This window comes from Leiobunum rupestre, chromosome 4, assembly GCF_980474605.1.
Source record: "Leiobunum rupestre chromosome 4, qqLeiRupe1.1.hap1, whole genome shotgun sequence".
NCBI classification, from domain to species: Eukaryota; Metazoa; Arthropoda; class Arachnida; order Opiliones; family Sclerosomatidae; genus Leiobunum; species Leiobunum rupestre.
This window is the reverse complement of record NC_143387.1, coordinates 6,437,828-6,452,356: the sequence shown is the minus strand read 5'-3', so window position 1 is coordinate 6,452,356 and position 14,529 is coordinate 6,437,828. Positions and strand designations below refer to the sequence as shown.

The 14,529-nt window shown below is 36.5% G+C and overlaps 1 protein-coding gene across 1 annotated transcript; it reads left to right on the top strand.

The window, feature by feature from the left end:
• The first annotated feature begins 215 nt into the window (after positions 1-215).
• On the top strand, positions 216-7,791 carry LOC149945956 (uncharacterized). Its single transcript, XM_090170673.1, has 5 exons — positions 216-343; positions 5,435-5,464; positions 5,515-5,667; positions 5,724-5,753; positions 6,867-7,791. The coding sequence occupies exons 1-5, from the start codon at positions 216-218 to the stop codon at positions 7,069-7,071; spliced, it is 546 nt and encodes a 181-aa protein (XP_090026799.1). The 3' UTR covers positions 7,072-7,791.
• Positions 7,792-14,529: the final 6,738 nt, after the last annotated feature.

The window sequence follows — 14,529 nt, the reverse complement described above, 5'->3', positions numbered from 1 at the left end:
TCTTTATAGAACTATCAAATATTTCTTCCGGTTTCTCACTTAATAAACCCTGATGAAACTCGATATCAGGTATAATTTTTTTAAGCTCATTGAATTTTTCCGACCAAATATTATAACAATAAATGATTCGCTCGGGAGGTTTCTCGAACAGCGTGTGTCAATTTTTTAAAAGCCGAAAAGTCCAAACAGTTTTTCCGCATCGACTCGGTCCACTGATGAGGAACGTGGTCGGTGATTTAAACTTGAGCCGTGTTACTGACATTTTTGTAGCCGAAGGGAATACTGGTACCGTCGCTCTTGAAGATTCGCTTGTTAGACGTAAATCCAACGAGTTTTTCAGCAGGTTTTTGGAATAGCTGCCCCTTTTTTAAACGTTTCACGTTAAATGGGACTTCGACGCTGTATTTCAATTGTTGGTTGCGTGTAGCGAGGTCCTTCAAAGCTTCAAAGTTGACAATTGACTGATTTTTTTAGTCAATGTAATGCCCTTAAGTTTAGTGACAATCTTTTCAGATTCGAATAAAATTGAATAGGCTTTACATCCCAAGGAAACAAAGGCTTTTATATATTCATTAGGATACTGGTCAGCCAATGTACCTAGGGTAGTCCCTAGCGGAATATTTAAATCTTTACTCATATAGAGAAAGGCAGAGTCAGTATCAACGTAATTTAAATTAGGACCAATTTGAGCCATTAATTTGTATAATTTAATACGGCCGTAACTAGCTACAAACGCGCCTATCGTTGGTGACCCTTTCCGATAAGTTGGAACGTAGTCCTCCCGAAAACGAGTGGTGACTAACGCTTTATCATCGTCTAGTAGTTTAAAATCCGTTAATTCTTTGGTTTTATCGGCCAAAATTTCGACTAATTCTGTATAAGAATTAATAAAAACACTTTGGCCTCGATCTAAATTAATGGAATTTTTGCCCCACAGACTGTTTAGACTAAGTTTACCAATAGCCTTTAAAGCGGGATTATCGGTTATATCGTCTAAATTCAAATCTAACCCGTCAATTTCATTAAAGTCTCGTAAATAATTAAGTTTTTGTTCTAATGTAATTATGTCTTTTGGATACGACGAATTTTGAACTTTGATTTTGTAAAAAAGCCGAATATAGTCATCGAATAGCGGACAATCTTTATCGAATGTCTCTTGATAATGATGTACTTCGTGAATTGTAATAATTTTGTAACCGTACTCTATAGCTAGATAAAACTCGGGGGTCGTCCACACGTCGGTTATGCTACGCTCTCGATCAGTATGGGTACATTCGAAACATTGTTCAGCTGCACATTTGTAGCAGAGAGTATAATAAATTTTACTATTAATTTTAGCTGAGAGGATGGGGAGGTTTAAATTGGTAGGTGGCAGCACCGTAGCTTTAATCAGACCAAAATAAGCGTTAACGGAAAAATTAAAGTTACAAGTTATAATTTCGGGGCTCGATTTTGGATATTTATAGGAACTCATCTGGACGGATGGGTACATGCTATTAAAATCCACGACTTTGATTGGTCGATCGGGAGTGGCTTCGGCGTAAATTACAAAGTTTTGACCCTCCCCCCACGAATGGCGTCTCTCGCTCCTATCGGTTTAGTAAAGGGTAGGTAATCGCAAAAACTCGCAATTGCTGGGTCTTCTACTAACTCATCATACTCGTGTTCCCATATACTAATAAACTGCGCATTAGGTCTTTCCTTTTTTAAAAAAATTTCGCGGTCTAAGGTTTTGAGATAAATACTTAAATTTGAATCTTTTAACTGTTTATCGTAAGCCTGGTGGTCAGTGTGTAGTGGGCATTTATGGTAATGGCAGCCGTAAAATTCAGCAATTATTTCGGGCGAGGAACAATAACCGTCTAATCGATAGGGGTAAATTACATGTTCTCCACCTAGCGATCGAGCCGTTTGAAATGTCACGTTGAGTTTTTTCCCCAAATAAGCTAACCATTTTAGGGCCTTGACACTATGCCGTTTCCTATAACCCGTCCCCGGAACTATCGCGATAGTGTTTGGTTCGACAAATCTACTAAGGAATAAATTTGTGACGGCTCCCGGCAACGTTATGGCGTTTGACCCTAACAAATCAAAATCGACCGTTTTTAAAAATAAATTTCTAAAACTATCGAATCCTTTCTGTAAAAGTTTAACGTCATCGATCGCGTATTCGGTTAAAACTTTATTTAGATCAAAAACGACGTAACGTTGGGAATCGTACCATTGATTAAATTCTACGATTTCCTCGTCCGTAAATTTTTCGATACCAAAATATTCTTTCTCGGGGAGGGCCCCGATGTAATCTAAATTGTCTTCCGTGGCGAATGAATAACAAAAATAACCTTTCTTTTGGACAATCTTAAAAGTTTTCGAGAAATTTCGAAGGGCTGTAGGTAGGAACATGAAACTATCGATAAAGGCTATTTTAAATTGGGCGAGAAACATACCCAGGGCTTTGGAACCGGTATAAATTATCTCGGGTTTAATCTTTTGTTTTAATAGACCGTTAAGAATAAGCAACGTATCGAAACCACTCCCGAAATGGCTAATTAATATGACGTTTTCAAAGACCGGCCTCGTAACCGTATCTCTTTTCCGACCATTAACTGTCACCTGGCATGCTAATAAATAATCTAGGAAATTTTGAACGCAATCAAAGCCGTGAAATTTCCGGTAATCATAATTGGTCGAAATTGGCGCTTCTTGCATCGCGGAAATGATTAAAATTGGTCTAATTGCAGTGTCAGTCGTTATTGTCTCAAAATCAAAATAACATAGCCGTTTCTCATTTGATTTTATTTCTAATGGGCGGTAGTGACACTCGTTTTTGGCATGCTCAATTTTGCAAAAAGCGCATTTGTTTTCGCAATTATGATTGCCTTCATAGTCTTTCCCGCAATTTAAACAGCGCCTTAAAACCTGACAGGTTCCTAGTTCTACGTGTTGGGAGAAACAATTTGGTCCGGCAAAATACCTATTACAGTCATTACAACGGGTAGCCTGTTCTAAACTAGGGTGGAATTCCGGACCGTGAGACCGGCGGCATTTAAGATTGGGTCCGCAGTCGTGACTTTTTTTCTGTTTCAAACTATGTAAGAGGGTAAGACAATATTTACAGAAAGATTGCGCCCCAAAACATGGCCGAATAAGATCGTACGACGTGGGTGTGGTCTTTAATTTTTAAGAGGAAAATTTTTTTTCTTTGAAGGGCCCAATAAACACTTTATCGAAATCATCGTCCGCCGAGATTAATATAATTTGGTAGTCGGGTAATATATTTTGGAATCGGTTAATGTCTATTATTTCTACGGGGCCTTCGGGAACCACCGCTTGGGCGTGTAATTTTTTGGCTTCGAGTTCTTGTTCGGGTTTTTCCCCGTTTCTAATTGTCTTTAATTGGTATTCGTTAAAACTAGCACCCTGTCCTAAACTTTTCAATTGCTGATAGTCGGCCAAAACTCTTCCCACCGCCAGGGCTCTCGTAAAACATAAATTGTCCGTATTTCTAATGGGAATAAATGTGTTACCTTGGTTAATATACTGATCTAAACATTCATAACTTCTGGCTCTAACACTGCGAGGAAGTCCTCTCATAGGGGTATCTTGAAGAAATAGTAGGTCGAATCGGAGGGGTGCGTCTAGATAAATGGTTTTTACGGACTGGGCTACCTTTTCAATCGCCGTTAAAATTCTCTCAGCTGTCAACTCATTAATATTCATTAATTAAAAATATATCGGATCGTGGAGCTCATCGGAAATTACCACCACCCTGACGCGCGTGTAGCCTAAGTTATCGGCCGTAATTCTATCTAATATTGATTGGAAAATACTGGTCAGTTGGTTACTGATATCCGCGTGGTATAATTGGTCTAAATTTTTAAAATTACACTCGAATAGCATAGATTTACACCTATACTTTCGAGAAGAACTGGCAATGATTTTATCTATCGAGTAAAAATTTTTAGGGTTGAAACGGGTGCTAAGATCGAGGGCCATGGTGTTTTTAAAGTCCTGCGTAAATATTTATTACGGTTTGAATCGTTGTCGCGACGTCGTAAACTTCACCGGAATTCTGCAAGTTTAATAGTTTTTCGTAGTGACGTCCACGGTTCTTGTAAACTAGAACTTCACCTCGCCGACCCGCTAGAATTTCAACCTTCTCGTTTCTTAGTTGAAAATCACCTTCTTCCTAAACTATCTGTTCTAGATACTCTTTTAACTCATACGCCGAATCTAGTTTGACGCAAACGCCGTCTTTCGTCGCGGTTGGCCGATCGCTATTTTTGACGTAACGTCTTACGTCTAAATACAAGTTATTTTTGAAACTTGCAATTTTTATCCCGAAATTTTTATGGCGGGAAAACTCTACGACTATATCCGTCCAGCCGTCGTCTACTAGCTTAGATGGACCTGGTTGAGATGGACCTGGCTTGGATAGGGTGCTTTTGGGTGGCGCATCAACTGGTTTGAATGGAGATTGTTTGGAAGGGCTATCGAGTACCTCGTGGCATGTTAAATCTATGATATCAGGTTGATTCTTCGGGATGTCTACTTCGAAACGAGTTTTCTTAATATTTACTTTATTTCCGAAATCTAATCGACGACGGACCTTATTGACCTGGGAGCAGGGGGTGTTTCGGATTGGTTCTAAAAATTAAACTAAATTAAATGGTGTAAAAAATAGACTGAATTAAAAAACTATTACTTTGCGGTCAAAATCCATCGTGCCAGAATAATTTCCTAACAATAAACGGTCATTTAAAAAAGGTAATTCCCCAAATTTTAAAATGTACTTACAATTTTTTCAAGTCGAATGCAAGTTGTGAAATAAATGCAAATAAAGCGCGTCCCTCTATTTATAGTCACAAAACCCCCTAGCGGGACGCTTAGGAACTTCTATAACACATGCTAATTTATCTAACGCTTTTATTAATACATGCGTAATTTTTCGTAATAAACAAAAATCCCCTAGCGGGACGCTTAGGAACTTCTATAACACATGCTAACTTTCATAACGGATTTAGGTACTCGTAATTTTTCGTAACGGTTTTTTTATATCAACATGTGGTAAATAAACCCCCTAGCGGGATGCTTAGGAAACTCCATTTTCTAATGGTTTTGTTATAATTTTTACGTACTCTATGATTTATTTTAAAAAACCGTTGCGTTAAATGTTTTCTCGAGAAAAATTCCATACACGAACCTAACCTCGAGCTATAGAAATAGTAAATCAAATATTTAGGTTAAGATTGCCGGGTATAAAAGGCGTGATTTTTTCATGTTTTATCACATTTCGTTCCTGAACTACAATGTAAGTTGTAAAACGTCTTAATACGAACCTTTTCAAAAAAATAAAATTTTAGGGCCTCCAATACTACGGCAGAATTTATTAAAGTAGTACTGTAACAAGTAATTGATAATTATTAAATTATAGGAGAAAACGCGGACCTAGGACCAGTTCGAAGTAATTATTATCTATTTTTTATTATACTTTTATAAAATTTCTAACAATAGGACCCGACACGTTGCCACCACCCTCCACGCCTTCGGACCCACCAACACCCGGGAACTCCCCAACGCCCTCGAACTCCCCCACAATTTCATATCGGGAGATTTTGATCAACCCGTCATTGTCGGCGGAAATGCGAGTACTGGACTTGAGGAAAGGTAATTCGTTAAATATATTTTAATACGTATAAAATTATAATATGAATTTTTTCTAGCGCCGGGGATCAAAATCATCGTGGAAGGGGGTAATATATTCAACATGTTTTATTATATTAGCAACTAATTTATGTAATTTTAGGTGGCGCCCTTAAAATTTTAATTTAAATAAACGGTTTATATTTATTTTTGTTTCTTTCTTAATAAGCACGTTAGTTGTATCATATAAACCCGCGCTTTTCTAACCGAAACACATGTTAAATTCGCGCCAAAACTTAAACAGTTCAACCATATAGCTACCAGGTCAATTACCCCTAACGGTTAATTATAAAGGTACAAACATGTAATAGACCTATAGAGTACAAACTATACCCGTTTCCCAGCCAAAATCATGTCAAACATAAGTGTACATTAATAAACCTAAAGAGTTTAACCACTTGTTGATTTTTATACACGCGACGCTTACACTTTCCCGCCAAAAATTAATATTCAAACATATAAAAAACAAGTGTAACTACTTGTTGATCGTAAACACATGTTACTATACTATCCATATAACAGGTCAATGACCCCTAACGGTGATCCACCTAGTTAAACAATACCACGCTCATTAATATTCACCCTTTTGACCTTGAACAGGTTGATTGACAGGTCAACTAATTAATTATTCAAAACACCTGTTAATCTCATTAATTATTCAGGTCACGCGCGCGTGACACGCGCCCGAGGAGGGGCGGAATCGCGATTCCCCGCTTCATTCCCCCCCGTCACGCAGCTGTGGACGCGTGGGGGAAAGCACGTGCCCCCCAAGCGTATCCAGGAATACGGTACTATACTACTGCGGTGCGTCAAAATGCTGAGGTATTGCAAGTGTTTTTTTACTTAATCCAAATTTTGAAAATTAATTTCTTACGACGAAATACACATATATGTGTGTAGTTTTTCTTTATAATTGTGAGGCGGAATACTTCGAATACCTTGCCTATTTATTAAAATAGAGCGTAAGATATTAACATCGGTACAGTTATAAAGGTCCCGGAATAGTTTCCTACTTTGCTTTAAATATAGGTTCTTATTTTACATCAGGTTTTTTATCGCGAAGCATGCGTTATTAAAATACATACATTTAAAGTAAAAGCGTTATCCACCATCAGTCGATAAGCGGAATTAAAAGCCCAGCTTTCATTCCTATCTTTTAATAGATCAGTACGCTACTGTGAGTCAAGTGAGTACAAGAAATTTATCTTCAGATCTCTCTGGGCAACAAAGAAACCAGCAATCTCAAGCGCGCAACCAATGACTGCTCAGGCCTTGCACACTGTCGGCCCCATTTGGATCTACGGATTGCTCATAGACATAATATTCTTCTGTGTTGAACTGACCCTTATAAAGTTCCACAATGTTTAAAAAATGCAACCTAAAATTTTAAATATTTTATGAAAAAACTTCATAAAATTGATAAATAGCGCAAGGGATTCTTAGCAAAAACACATGGCCTAAATGTTTTCGTTCAAATTTGTTTGTGCATTAATAACCATATATGTTTGTTATTTGTAAAATATATCCGTTTTAAAAAGGAGAATAATATTACAAAATATTTAAAAGTTCAAAAGAGAAATATAACCCCGAAGCTTCAGCTTTAACCGTCATTTCTCCCATTCTTTGAGCATAAACTTTCGTGGCTTTATCTGATGTTACACTGAAAGTAATTAACTTATCGTATTTCTGATGTGGCTAATTCATTGCCTTCTTAAAACCTCATGTTGCAGAACAAATTTTTGAGAACCAGGCGACGAATGGCGAGTCACACCATAAATATCTGGACACCGATTACATGATTTTTTTTATAACGTACAACATCAATTAATAAAATTAAAAAAAAAAAACCCTTCCGGGATAAGTAATGCACTTTGGTTGTTTGTAAAACATCATTCCGTGGCACTTGAAGGGCTCTGCTGAAACGGGTACTTCGCGGTGTAATGATTTGACATTCCCGGTCTACTCAGGCCTGAGCTGTAACATCACTTAAAATGCCGGACAGTTCAGGATTTAGAAATAAATGAAAATGGCAACCGTTATGGCTGTATTACTTGATTTGTTAAATTAGGATTATTTAAGCGCCTTGACACTATGGATAATTTTTTTCTTCGTTTTCTTGTGATTATAATCTCGTGAATAATTTATCAGAAATTAATTTCATCAAAACTAAATAAAAAAGTTGTACAAATGTATAAAATTAAAAACTTGAAATCCATTGAAATGTTGATGTAAAAATTTCATTTAAAAAATTTAACAAACATTGTCTTTGGAACTGAAGAAAATTCCCCTTTCTTTCGTAAGGAGAGGCGAGCTGGTGATGAACACAAGTGGTGCATTACCTGAAAATTTTTTCTTTCATGCTCTCATTCCTAAAATCATCTGTCAAATGTGAAGGGTCATGATTTGGCCCCGTGTGGTCATCGCAAGCTCAATTCCCTGTTTTCTATGTCCAAAATTAGTAAAACCAATTAGACCACTGATCTTATTTCAAACCAATTTGTCCAAAAAGGAGCGAAGATTAAGAAAAGTAGAAACTTATAGTACGGTTCTGGAAGGGATGGCGAGTTCACGCTTTACCGTTATGGTTGTTATTAAAATATCTTAAAACCAAATAAGTTTAGTTATTATTTAAATTAAGACTAAGTCCTAAATAACTTGCAACAAAAATAATGTATTTATTTTTTGTTTTAACTAATATTATCAGCCTGATATCTTACACCTGTTTTGTAAACAATTATCTGTTTACCTTTAAGTAAAATTTATATTTATATTACCAGTGGCCACGGTTGATTAGGTACAAGGGTGGTAGTAAGCACTTTATGCCTTTAAGGTTAAGATAAAGGTTAAAAATGATTTAATAATATTAAATAAAACTTTGTTTTCTTTTAACTAAACGGGAATTTTATAAAAGTATTTATTCAACTATTGTTCTTCAATAAGATTTCTTTGAGAATAATGAATTCAAAATTAATTCTGGCCCATAGTTAAAGGCTAATTTAATACAATAAGCCAGCAAGTCACAAATTAACTGTCCGGAACCTTAATTTTAGGAAAATGTATTTGTGAAATTTTTTTTGCAAATAATATGGATATTTTGTGTCATTAGGACCGGCCCACAAGGGGTCGGCGTGTGCAATAACTGGTGGCTTAACCGGGGAGTCGGGGTCCGGCTCTTGCAACCCATCACGGGTGGTGGCGCACTGGGAGATGTTAGCTCCGTCCAAATGGTCCTATCTCCACCTCCGGCTTCCGTCCGTTGTGGGCTGATAACTTGGCTTCGGCCCAGGCTAACGGAGAGGGTCCAGGCAAACTGGCCAACTCGGCGGATTGAGTAGCCTGCTGTGGGACTGCGGGCCTCCATCTGAGGGCACGGCGGACCCATCTCCCGGACTTTTGGGGTTCCACTGGGATCTCCGGTGCCAGCTGTGCCGGGTTATGCGGGCTGCTGTGTGCCCGCTGTTCCCCTTTAGGAGCTCTTTCCAATGGGCTTTGCTCTCTACCTTCCTAGGTAGGGTGTCGGCCGGCATTGCCAGAGCATCCGCTCTTATTCCCATTTCTGCACCTTCTGCTGGGTTGAGTGGCTTGCGTCGAGGGTGCGACCATCAGTAGTAGGGTCCTGCTACCCATGCTGGATTTGTCAGCTGTCCGGGCTTGTGGACGCCGGCGTAGGGCATAATGATGATAGACCTCCGGTGGTGTGGTTTAAATCTTACCGGGTACACCGGGCTATAAATCTGATGCATGTCATTAGGTCCACCACTCCTTTTCTTCTCTTAATTTAATTTATAAGGGGAAATTTATTATTGAAAAACTTATTCGGCGCAACTACCTAATGTTTTGTGCAATTTGGTACACTAGGCTTACTCCCCTTTATTTCCATAAATAACCCAGCGTTATATTATTTTCAACGGGATTTTCTCGGTGCCAAGATTATTTGCCTTAAATTATTTTCTTCTTCCTAATTTTGACTCGTCAATTTCCACCGTGGTTCCTAGACGTCCGATATGCGCCAGTAAGAAATACCTCTTGCAACCACCACTTCTCGGAAATAGTAACATCGTGTGTGCGGCAACTTCACGCTGGAGATCCAAGTTGTACACGAATAAATACGCCATTAGAAGAAGTTCCCGCCAGCCTAGGTGATGGTTAGAAAATAAAAAGTTTCTTCCTATTAAAATTTATGTTTGACACCTCACGGAGTACTTCGGTTGCGGCATTATTCGTCTTTTACGACAAGACAACGCCAACCGAACCCATCGGTGACCTTTTTATTCCTAGTGAGCACCGTAACATCGTCACACTTGGGACACTTGACATCTTTCTCAATTAAGTGCAAATTCAAAAACTAAATTTCAAAAATATTTTATTTTTTAAGTTTTTTGAATTTTTTGGTTAGAGCGCCAAATCAACTTGCGACTTATAGCCCTCTTACAATATCAATTAATAAGTTTAATACCTAACTGATATAATATAAAATAATAAAATAATACAAATCGGAACCTAACATACAAAAAATAAAACTAAGTTAAATTAAAAACTAAGTTAAAATAAACTAGGAATTGGGTCTACTCAGTTTCAAAAATAATTCTTTTAAAAGTGTGTTAACTTCCGTTTCAGTTTTTAAGTTTACAATTTTATGATTATGTAAATTAAATATAGATTTTAATTTTTTTTTGTTGTATTACAAAATGTCGTTGCTATCGTATAATTTGCCCTTGTAAGTTTTTCGGTTGAGGTTTTGCAACCACTTTATTAATGATTGCGGATACTTAGCAAGATAGTTGATTACGCACTGGTTAAAGACTTCATTACCATACATATTTTGTGATGTACTCTTGGCTACAAGCATTCTCTTCACTGTCCGAACCGGTAGCGGCGATATCGATAAGCGAGTAGTAAATGAGACAGTTAATGACCATGGTTTTTTAACCTAAAAAAAGGTTATTTCTGGGGTTTCCCGTAACTGAGACAGGAAATTACCATTTAATTTTAGTTTTCCGTCATCTTTTAAAAACTTGTAGGGGGGAGAGGCCTAACCCCTCATACCCCTTAATTTTAAAGCGAATATCACCTTTCGTGGAATGTAGGGAAATTAATATTTATTAGCCCTAGTTTTTTTTTGTAAGTAAGGGGTTTGAGGAGAAAATTGTTACTCCTAAAATGCATTCCGTTTTGGTAGCCACTCGGCAGCCGTCGTATTGTACAGATTGGGTCAGGTAAACAAGGAACTTTTGATTTTACTCGCGATGGCAGGCCTAGACTTAGAAAATAAAATGAAAACATTGGTAGTTAAGGTAATAATTTTTTGCATTGCTTTTCCATAAAATTAACAATTCATTTTAGATACGTTTACAAATAATAGAACCGGGTGCGCAAGCGGTACTTACAATGTTAGAGAGCTTGAGTTAAATATCGCATTAGTGTAAAATCAAAACAAAGGGCAAAGAGTTTCGCTTTATTGGATATTTGAAAAATTATGCTATAGCAAAAATGGACAGGCTTGCAAAAGAAGTCTTTTTCTCCATTCCACTCAAGTGTATGTAATAATTATTACTATAAAATAGTTGGATAACTAGTTACTAAGTCTGTGAAGTTGGAAGCTGCTAATTTGCGAATGCCTACCAACCAGGTATTTAAGAATTGCATATAAGATTATTGTTTAAATAGTTAATAAAATTTTTGTGTTAAATAATGTTATACTTTATTATATTAACTTAATTATAAACTTAAATATTAATTTTTAAGCAGGTAGCTTATCTGTCTACGGCAGATGCAACAAAAATTATGAAGATAATCCTTGCTCAGTGTGGTATAGATTATTTTTGGCCAAACATTGGACCAGTACAAGAGAAGCCCTTTAGTTGGTAAGTTTGATGGAGAAAGACCTCCCACGTCACCCGCACCTGCAGCTTATGATTCTGTGTGTACGCAAGATGTAGGGCAATAAAAATTAATGTCACGGGTGTGCTCCAAATTCTAAATCTATAACACAGCACCCTATTTTTACGAGATAAGTGTTGAGTAGGAATGCTTTGGAATTTTTAATTTTAGCACGCATAAATGCAATGCCATTAAATCACAAATGGCTTAAGTTTTTTCCGTTTTCTTCATAACCACTTAGTCAAACATGAATCTGTAACAAATTTTGAATGTTTTGCGTTCCAATGATAACAGACTTTTGAATAGCTTTGGGCATATCTACATATAAATTTTTTGTTATTGCGCTCGTTCATTTTATACACAGCCATGTTAATTTAATATTTGGTTAAAGCATGACTGATACTTCATGATATTTTTAATTTTATTAAAAACAGTTAAAATTTACATGTTACGAGGGGTCTCGAACCGAAAGCTCCGGTAACATGTACATTTTAACTGTTTTTAATAAAATTAAAAATACAATGTTTTAACTTATACGACCGACATGTTAAGTTCAAAACCAACATTGGTTCATTCCTTATTTGGTTATATCGCTCAGGACCGAACACATTCTCGTGATGATCCAGCGCTACGAAAATTACTGCCAATGCAACCTGAATGCCATGTCCCGTTACAAAATATGAATTCCTATTGTTATATAACTAATTTGTTGACTCAAACTCGTTTCGTTTCAAGGTGTTTTTAGGATCAGGGAATGATAACTATCGAAAGGCCCAGTTTGTCTAAGAAATAATAACAATATTTATTGATATTAATCATTATATTAATCAAAATAGCTTTGATTAGAAGTAAATGATCCGAGGTTATCAGACCGCTTTAACAAATAGAATTTCCAAGAACCGATATTGAGGCAGCCTTTTTGAGATACATCTGTGGGTCCATTTCAACATGACAATTTAACAGAAATTATTAATGGAGCACTGATGTTTATTTAAACTCGGCCTTTATAATGCGGTTCTTTATTCTTTTCCGATGTAATGTCAAGCAAAAGGGATGTAATGGATGCGAGAGATAACACAACAAATGTTCAAATAGATTTTCTATTTTATTTCCTTAGTTTCCAAATTTTCAGAAGAGTCCTCATTTAAAGAAATGTATTTTCCAGGTGTTTAAGGGGTCCAAATCCCGCGAAATCCATAGTAAAGAGCCACATTCGAAACTTTCGGAAACAGTTGGGAAAATAAAAAAATGGGCAGTTTCTTCATTGATTGTTCTATGATCGTGCGCGAGCACCCACCCCCTCCATACCTTGTGACAACTTGGTGAAATCAAACGTTTTTTAAAAACTCCCTTCGCCAATTAAATGGCTGCAGTAGCGTGACTCTGCTAAGGTAGCATTATTTTTTTTTATTGAGATCTGGAATGAAAGGATTAATAGGGTATTACCAGAGAGTGTAAAGATTATGAGAGGCGTTTCTCTTTCAAAAAAGCGTACTAACTTTTTTTTTTCCAAAAATGTCCACTACTACCGTCACCAGTGGCGCCGTTCTCACAGCGCGCGCGTTTCGATGTTATGTTTAAAAGACACAAAAACTTTCCCGATTTTTAATGCTAGTTTTACAAGGTTTTTAAATAGTTTATTATGCCTGGGGTGTATTGTTCCGTTTTAAATTGTAAAACATCAAAAACAAGAAATCCTCGTTTATATTTTTTTAAGTTTCCAAAGGAAGAAGACCGGTAAATTCGCATTTTCATAAGATAGGTTTATTTGTATATTAACTTAATATAAATTTTAGTTCCATTTTGTGGCTGAAAAATGTAAATAATGATGGGCTTACAAATAAAACTACGGAATATTTACACGTTAACCATCGAATTTGCATGAATCATTTCATTGATGACAGTTTTATGAATACTAGAACTAAAAACAGGCTCACACCATCCGCTGTTCCAACAATTTTCATTCTTCATGACTCTACACCATTGGAAATTTCAGGAAATGATAATTTAAAAGACTTTGTATCCCTGATAGCTATTAGATTTTAATTGATAAAACATTACAATGCCTACAGTGAATCAAAATGGAAAGAGAACTTTGGATTTAAACCTAGATTTTACAGAGACAGCTAAACGCGTACAACTAGATCACAGTTATAGCTTTAGCAATCCAACCGAAGTAAGCGATCCAACAAAAACAATCCATCCAAACAACACCTGCGTAATAAATAAAAACAATGAATATGGCATGATAAATATTATTTTTTAAATTAAGGGCATTTAATTAAGGGCTTTTCAAATTATTTACAGCACACCTAAATGTAGCAGCCGAAGTTTCAGTGAAGCAAAGCAATGATCAGGCTGTCCAAGTAAAAGGATGGAAAACAAAAAGAAAGTCAAGACTTATTAGAAAAACCAATAAGCAAAATGCCAAAATTCAAAGAATGAAGAAACAGATAAGAAGCTTAAAAGAACAACTGGCAGACAGTGAAAATATTTGTGATGTTAGCAATGCTACAAGGTTCTTAACTGGTTTTTCGAAAGAACTCTTCGATTCAGAGTTGAAACTTCGACAAAGAAATAAAAAGGGAAGGAGGTATTCCACAATGCTTAAGAAATGGTCACTTTCTCTATTCTACCATAGTCCCCAATCATTTAGGATGTGGCAAGCTGTGTTATGTCTTCCAACGAAAAGGACCTTGGAGAAATGACTTGGTCGCATGAAAATTGCACTTGGTTTTGATCATAAAACACTCGAAGCCTTAAAGATGAAATTCCAGAATAAGAAACTAAGTAATAAAGTGGTTTTAATTTCTTTTGATGAAATGAGCTTAAAAGAAAAACTCACCCTTGACTAATGCAATGATATTATTGAAGGCTTTGTTGATTATGGGCCACATGGAAGAACCAAGCAGTACGCAAATCAGGCCCTTGTCTTCATGGCTAAAG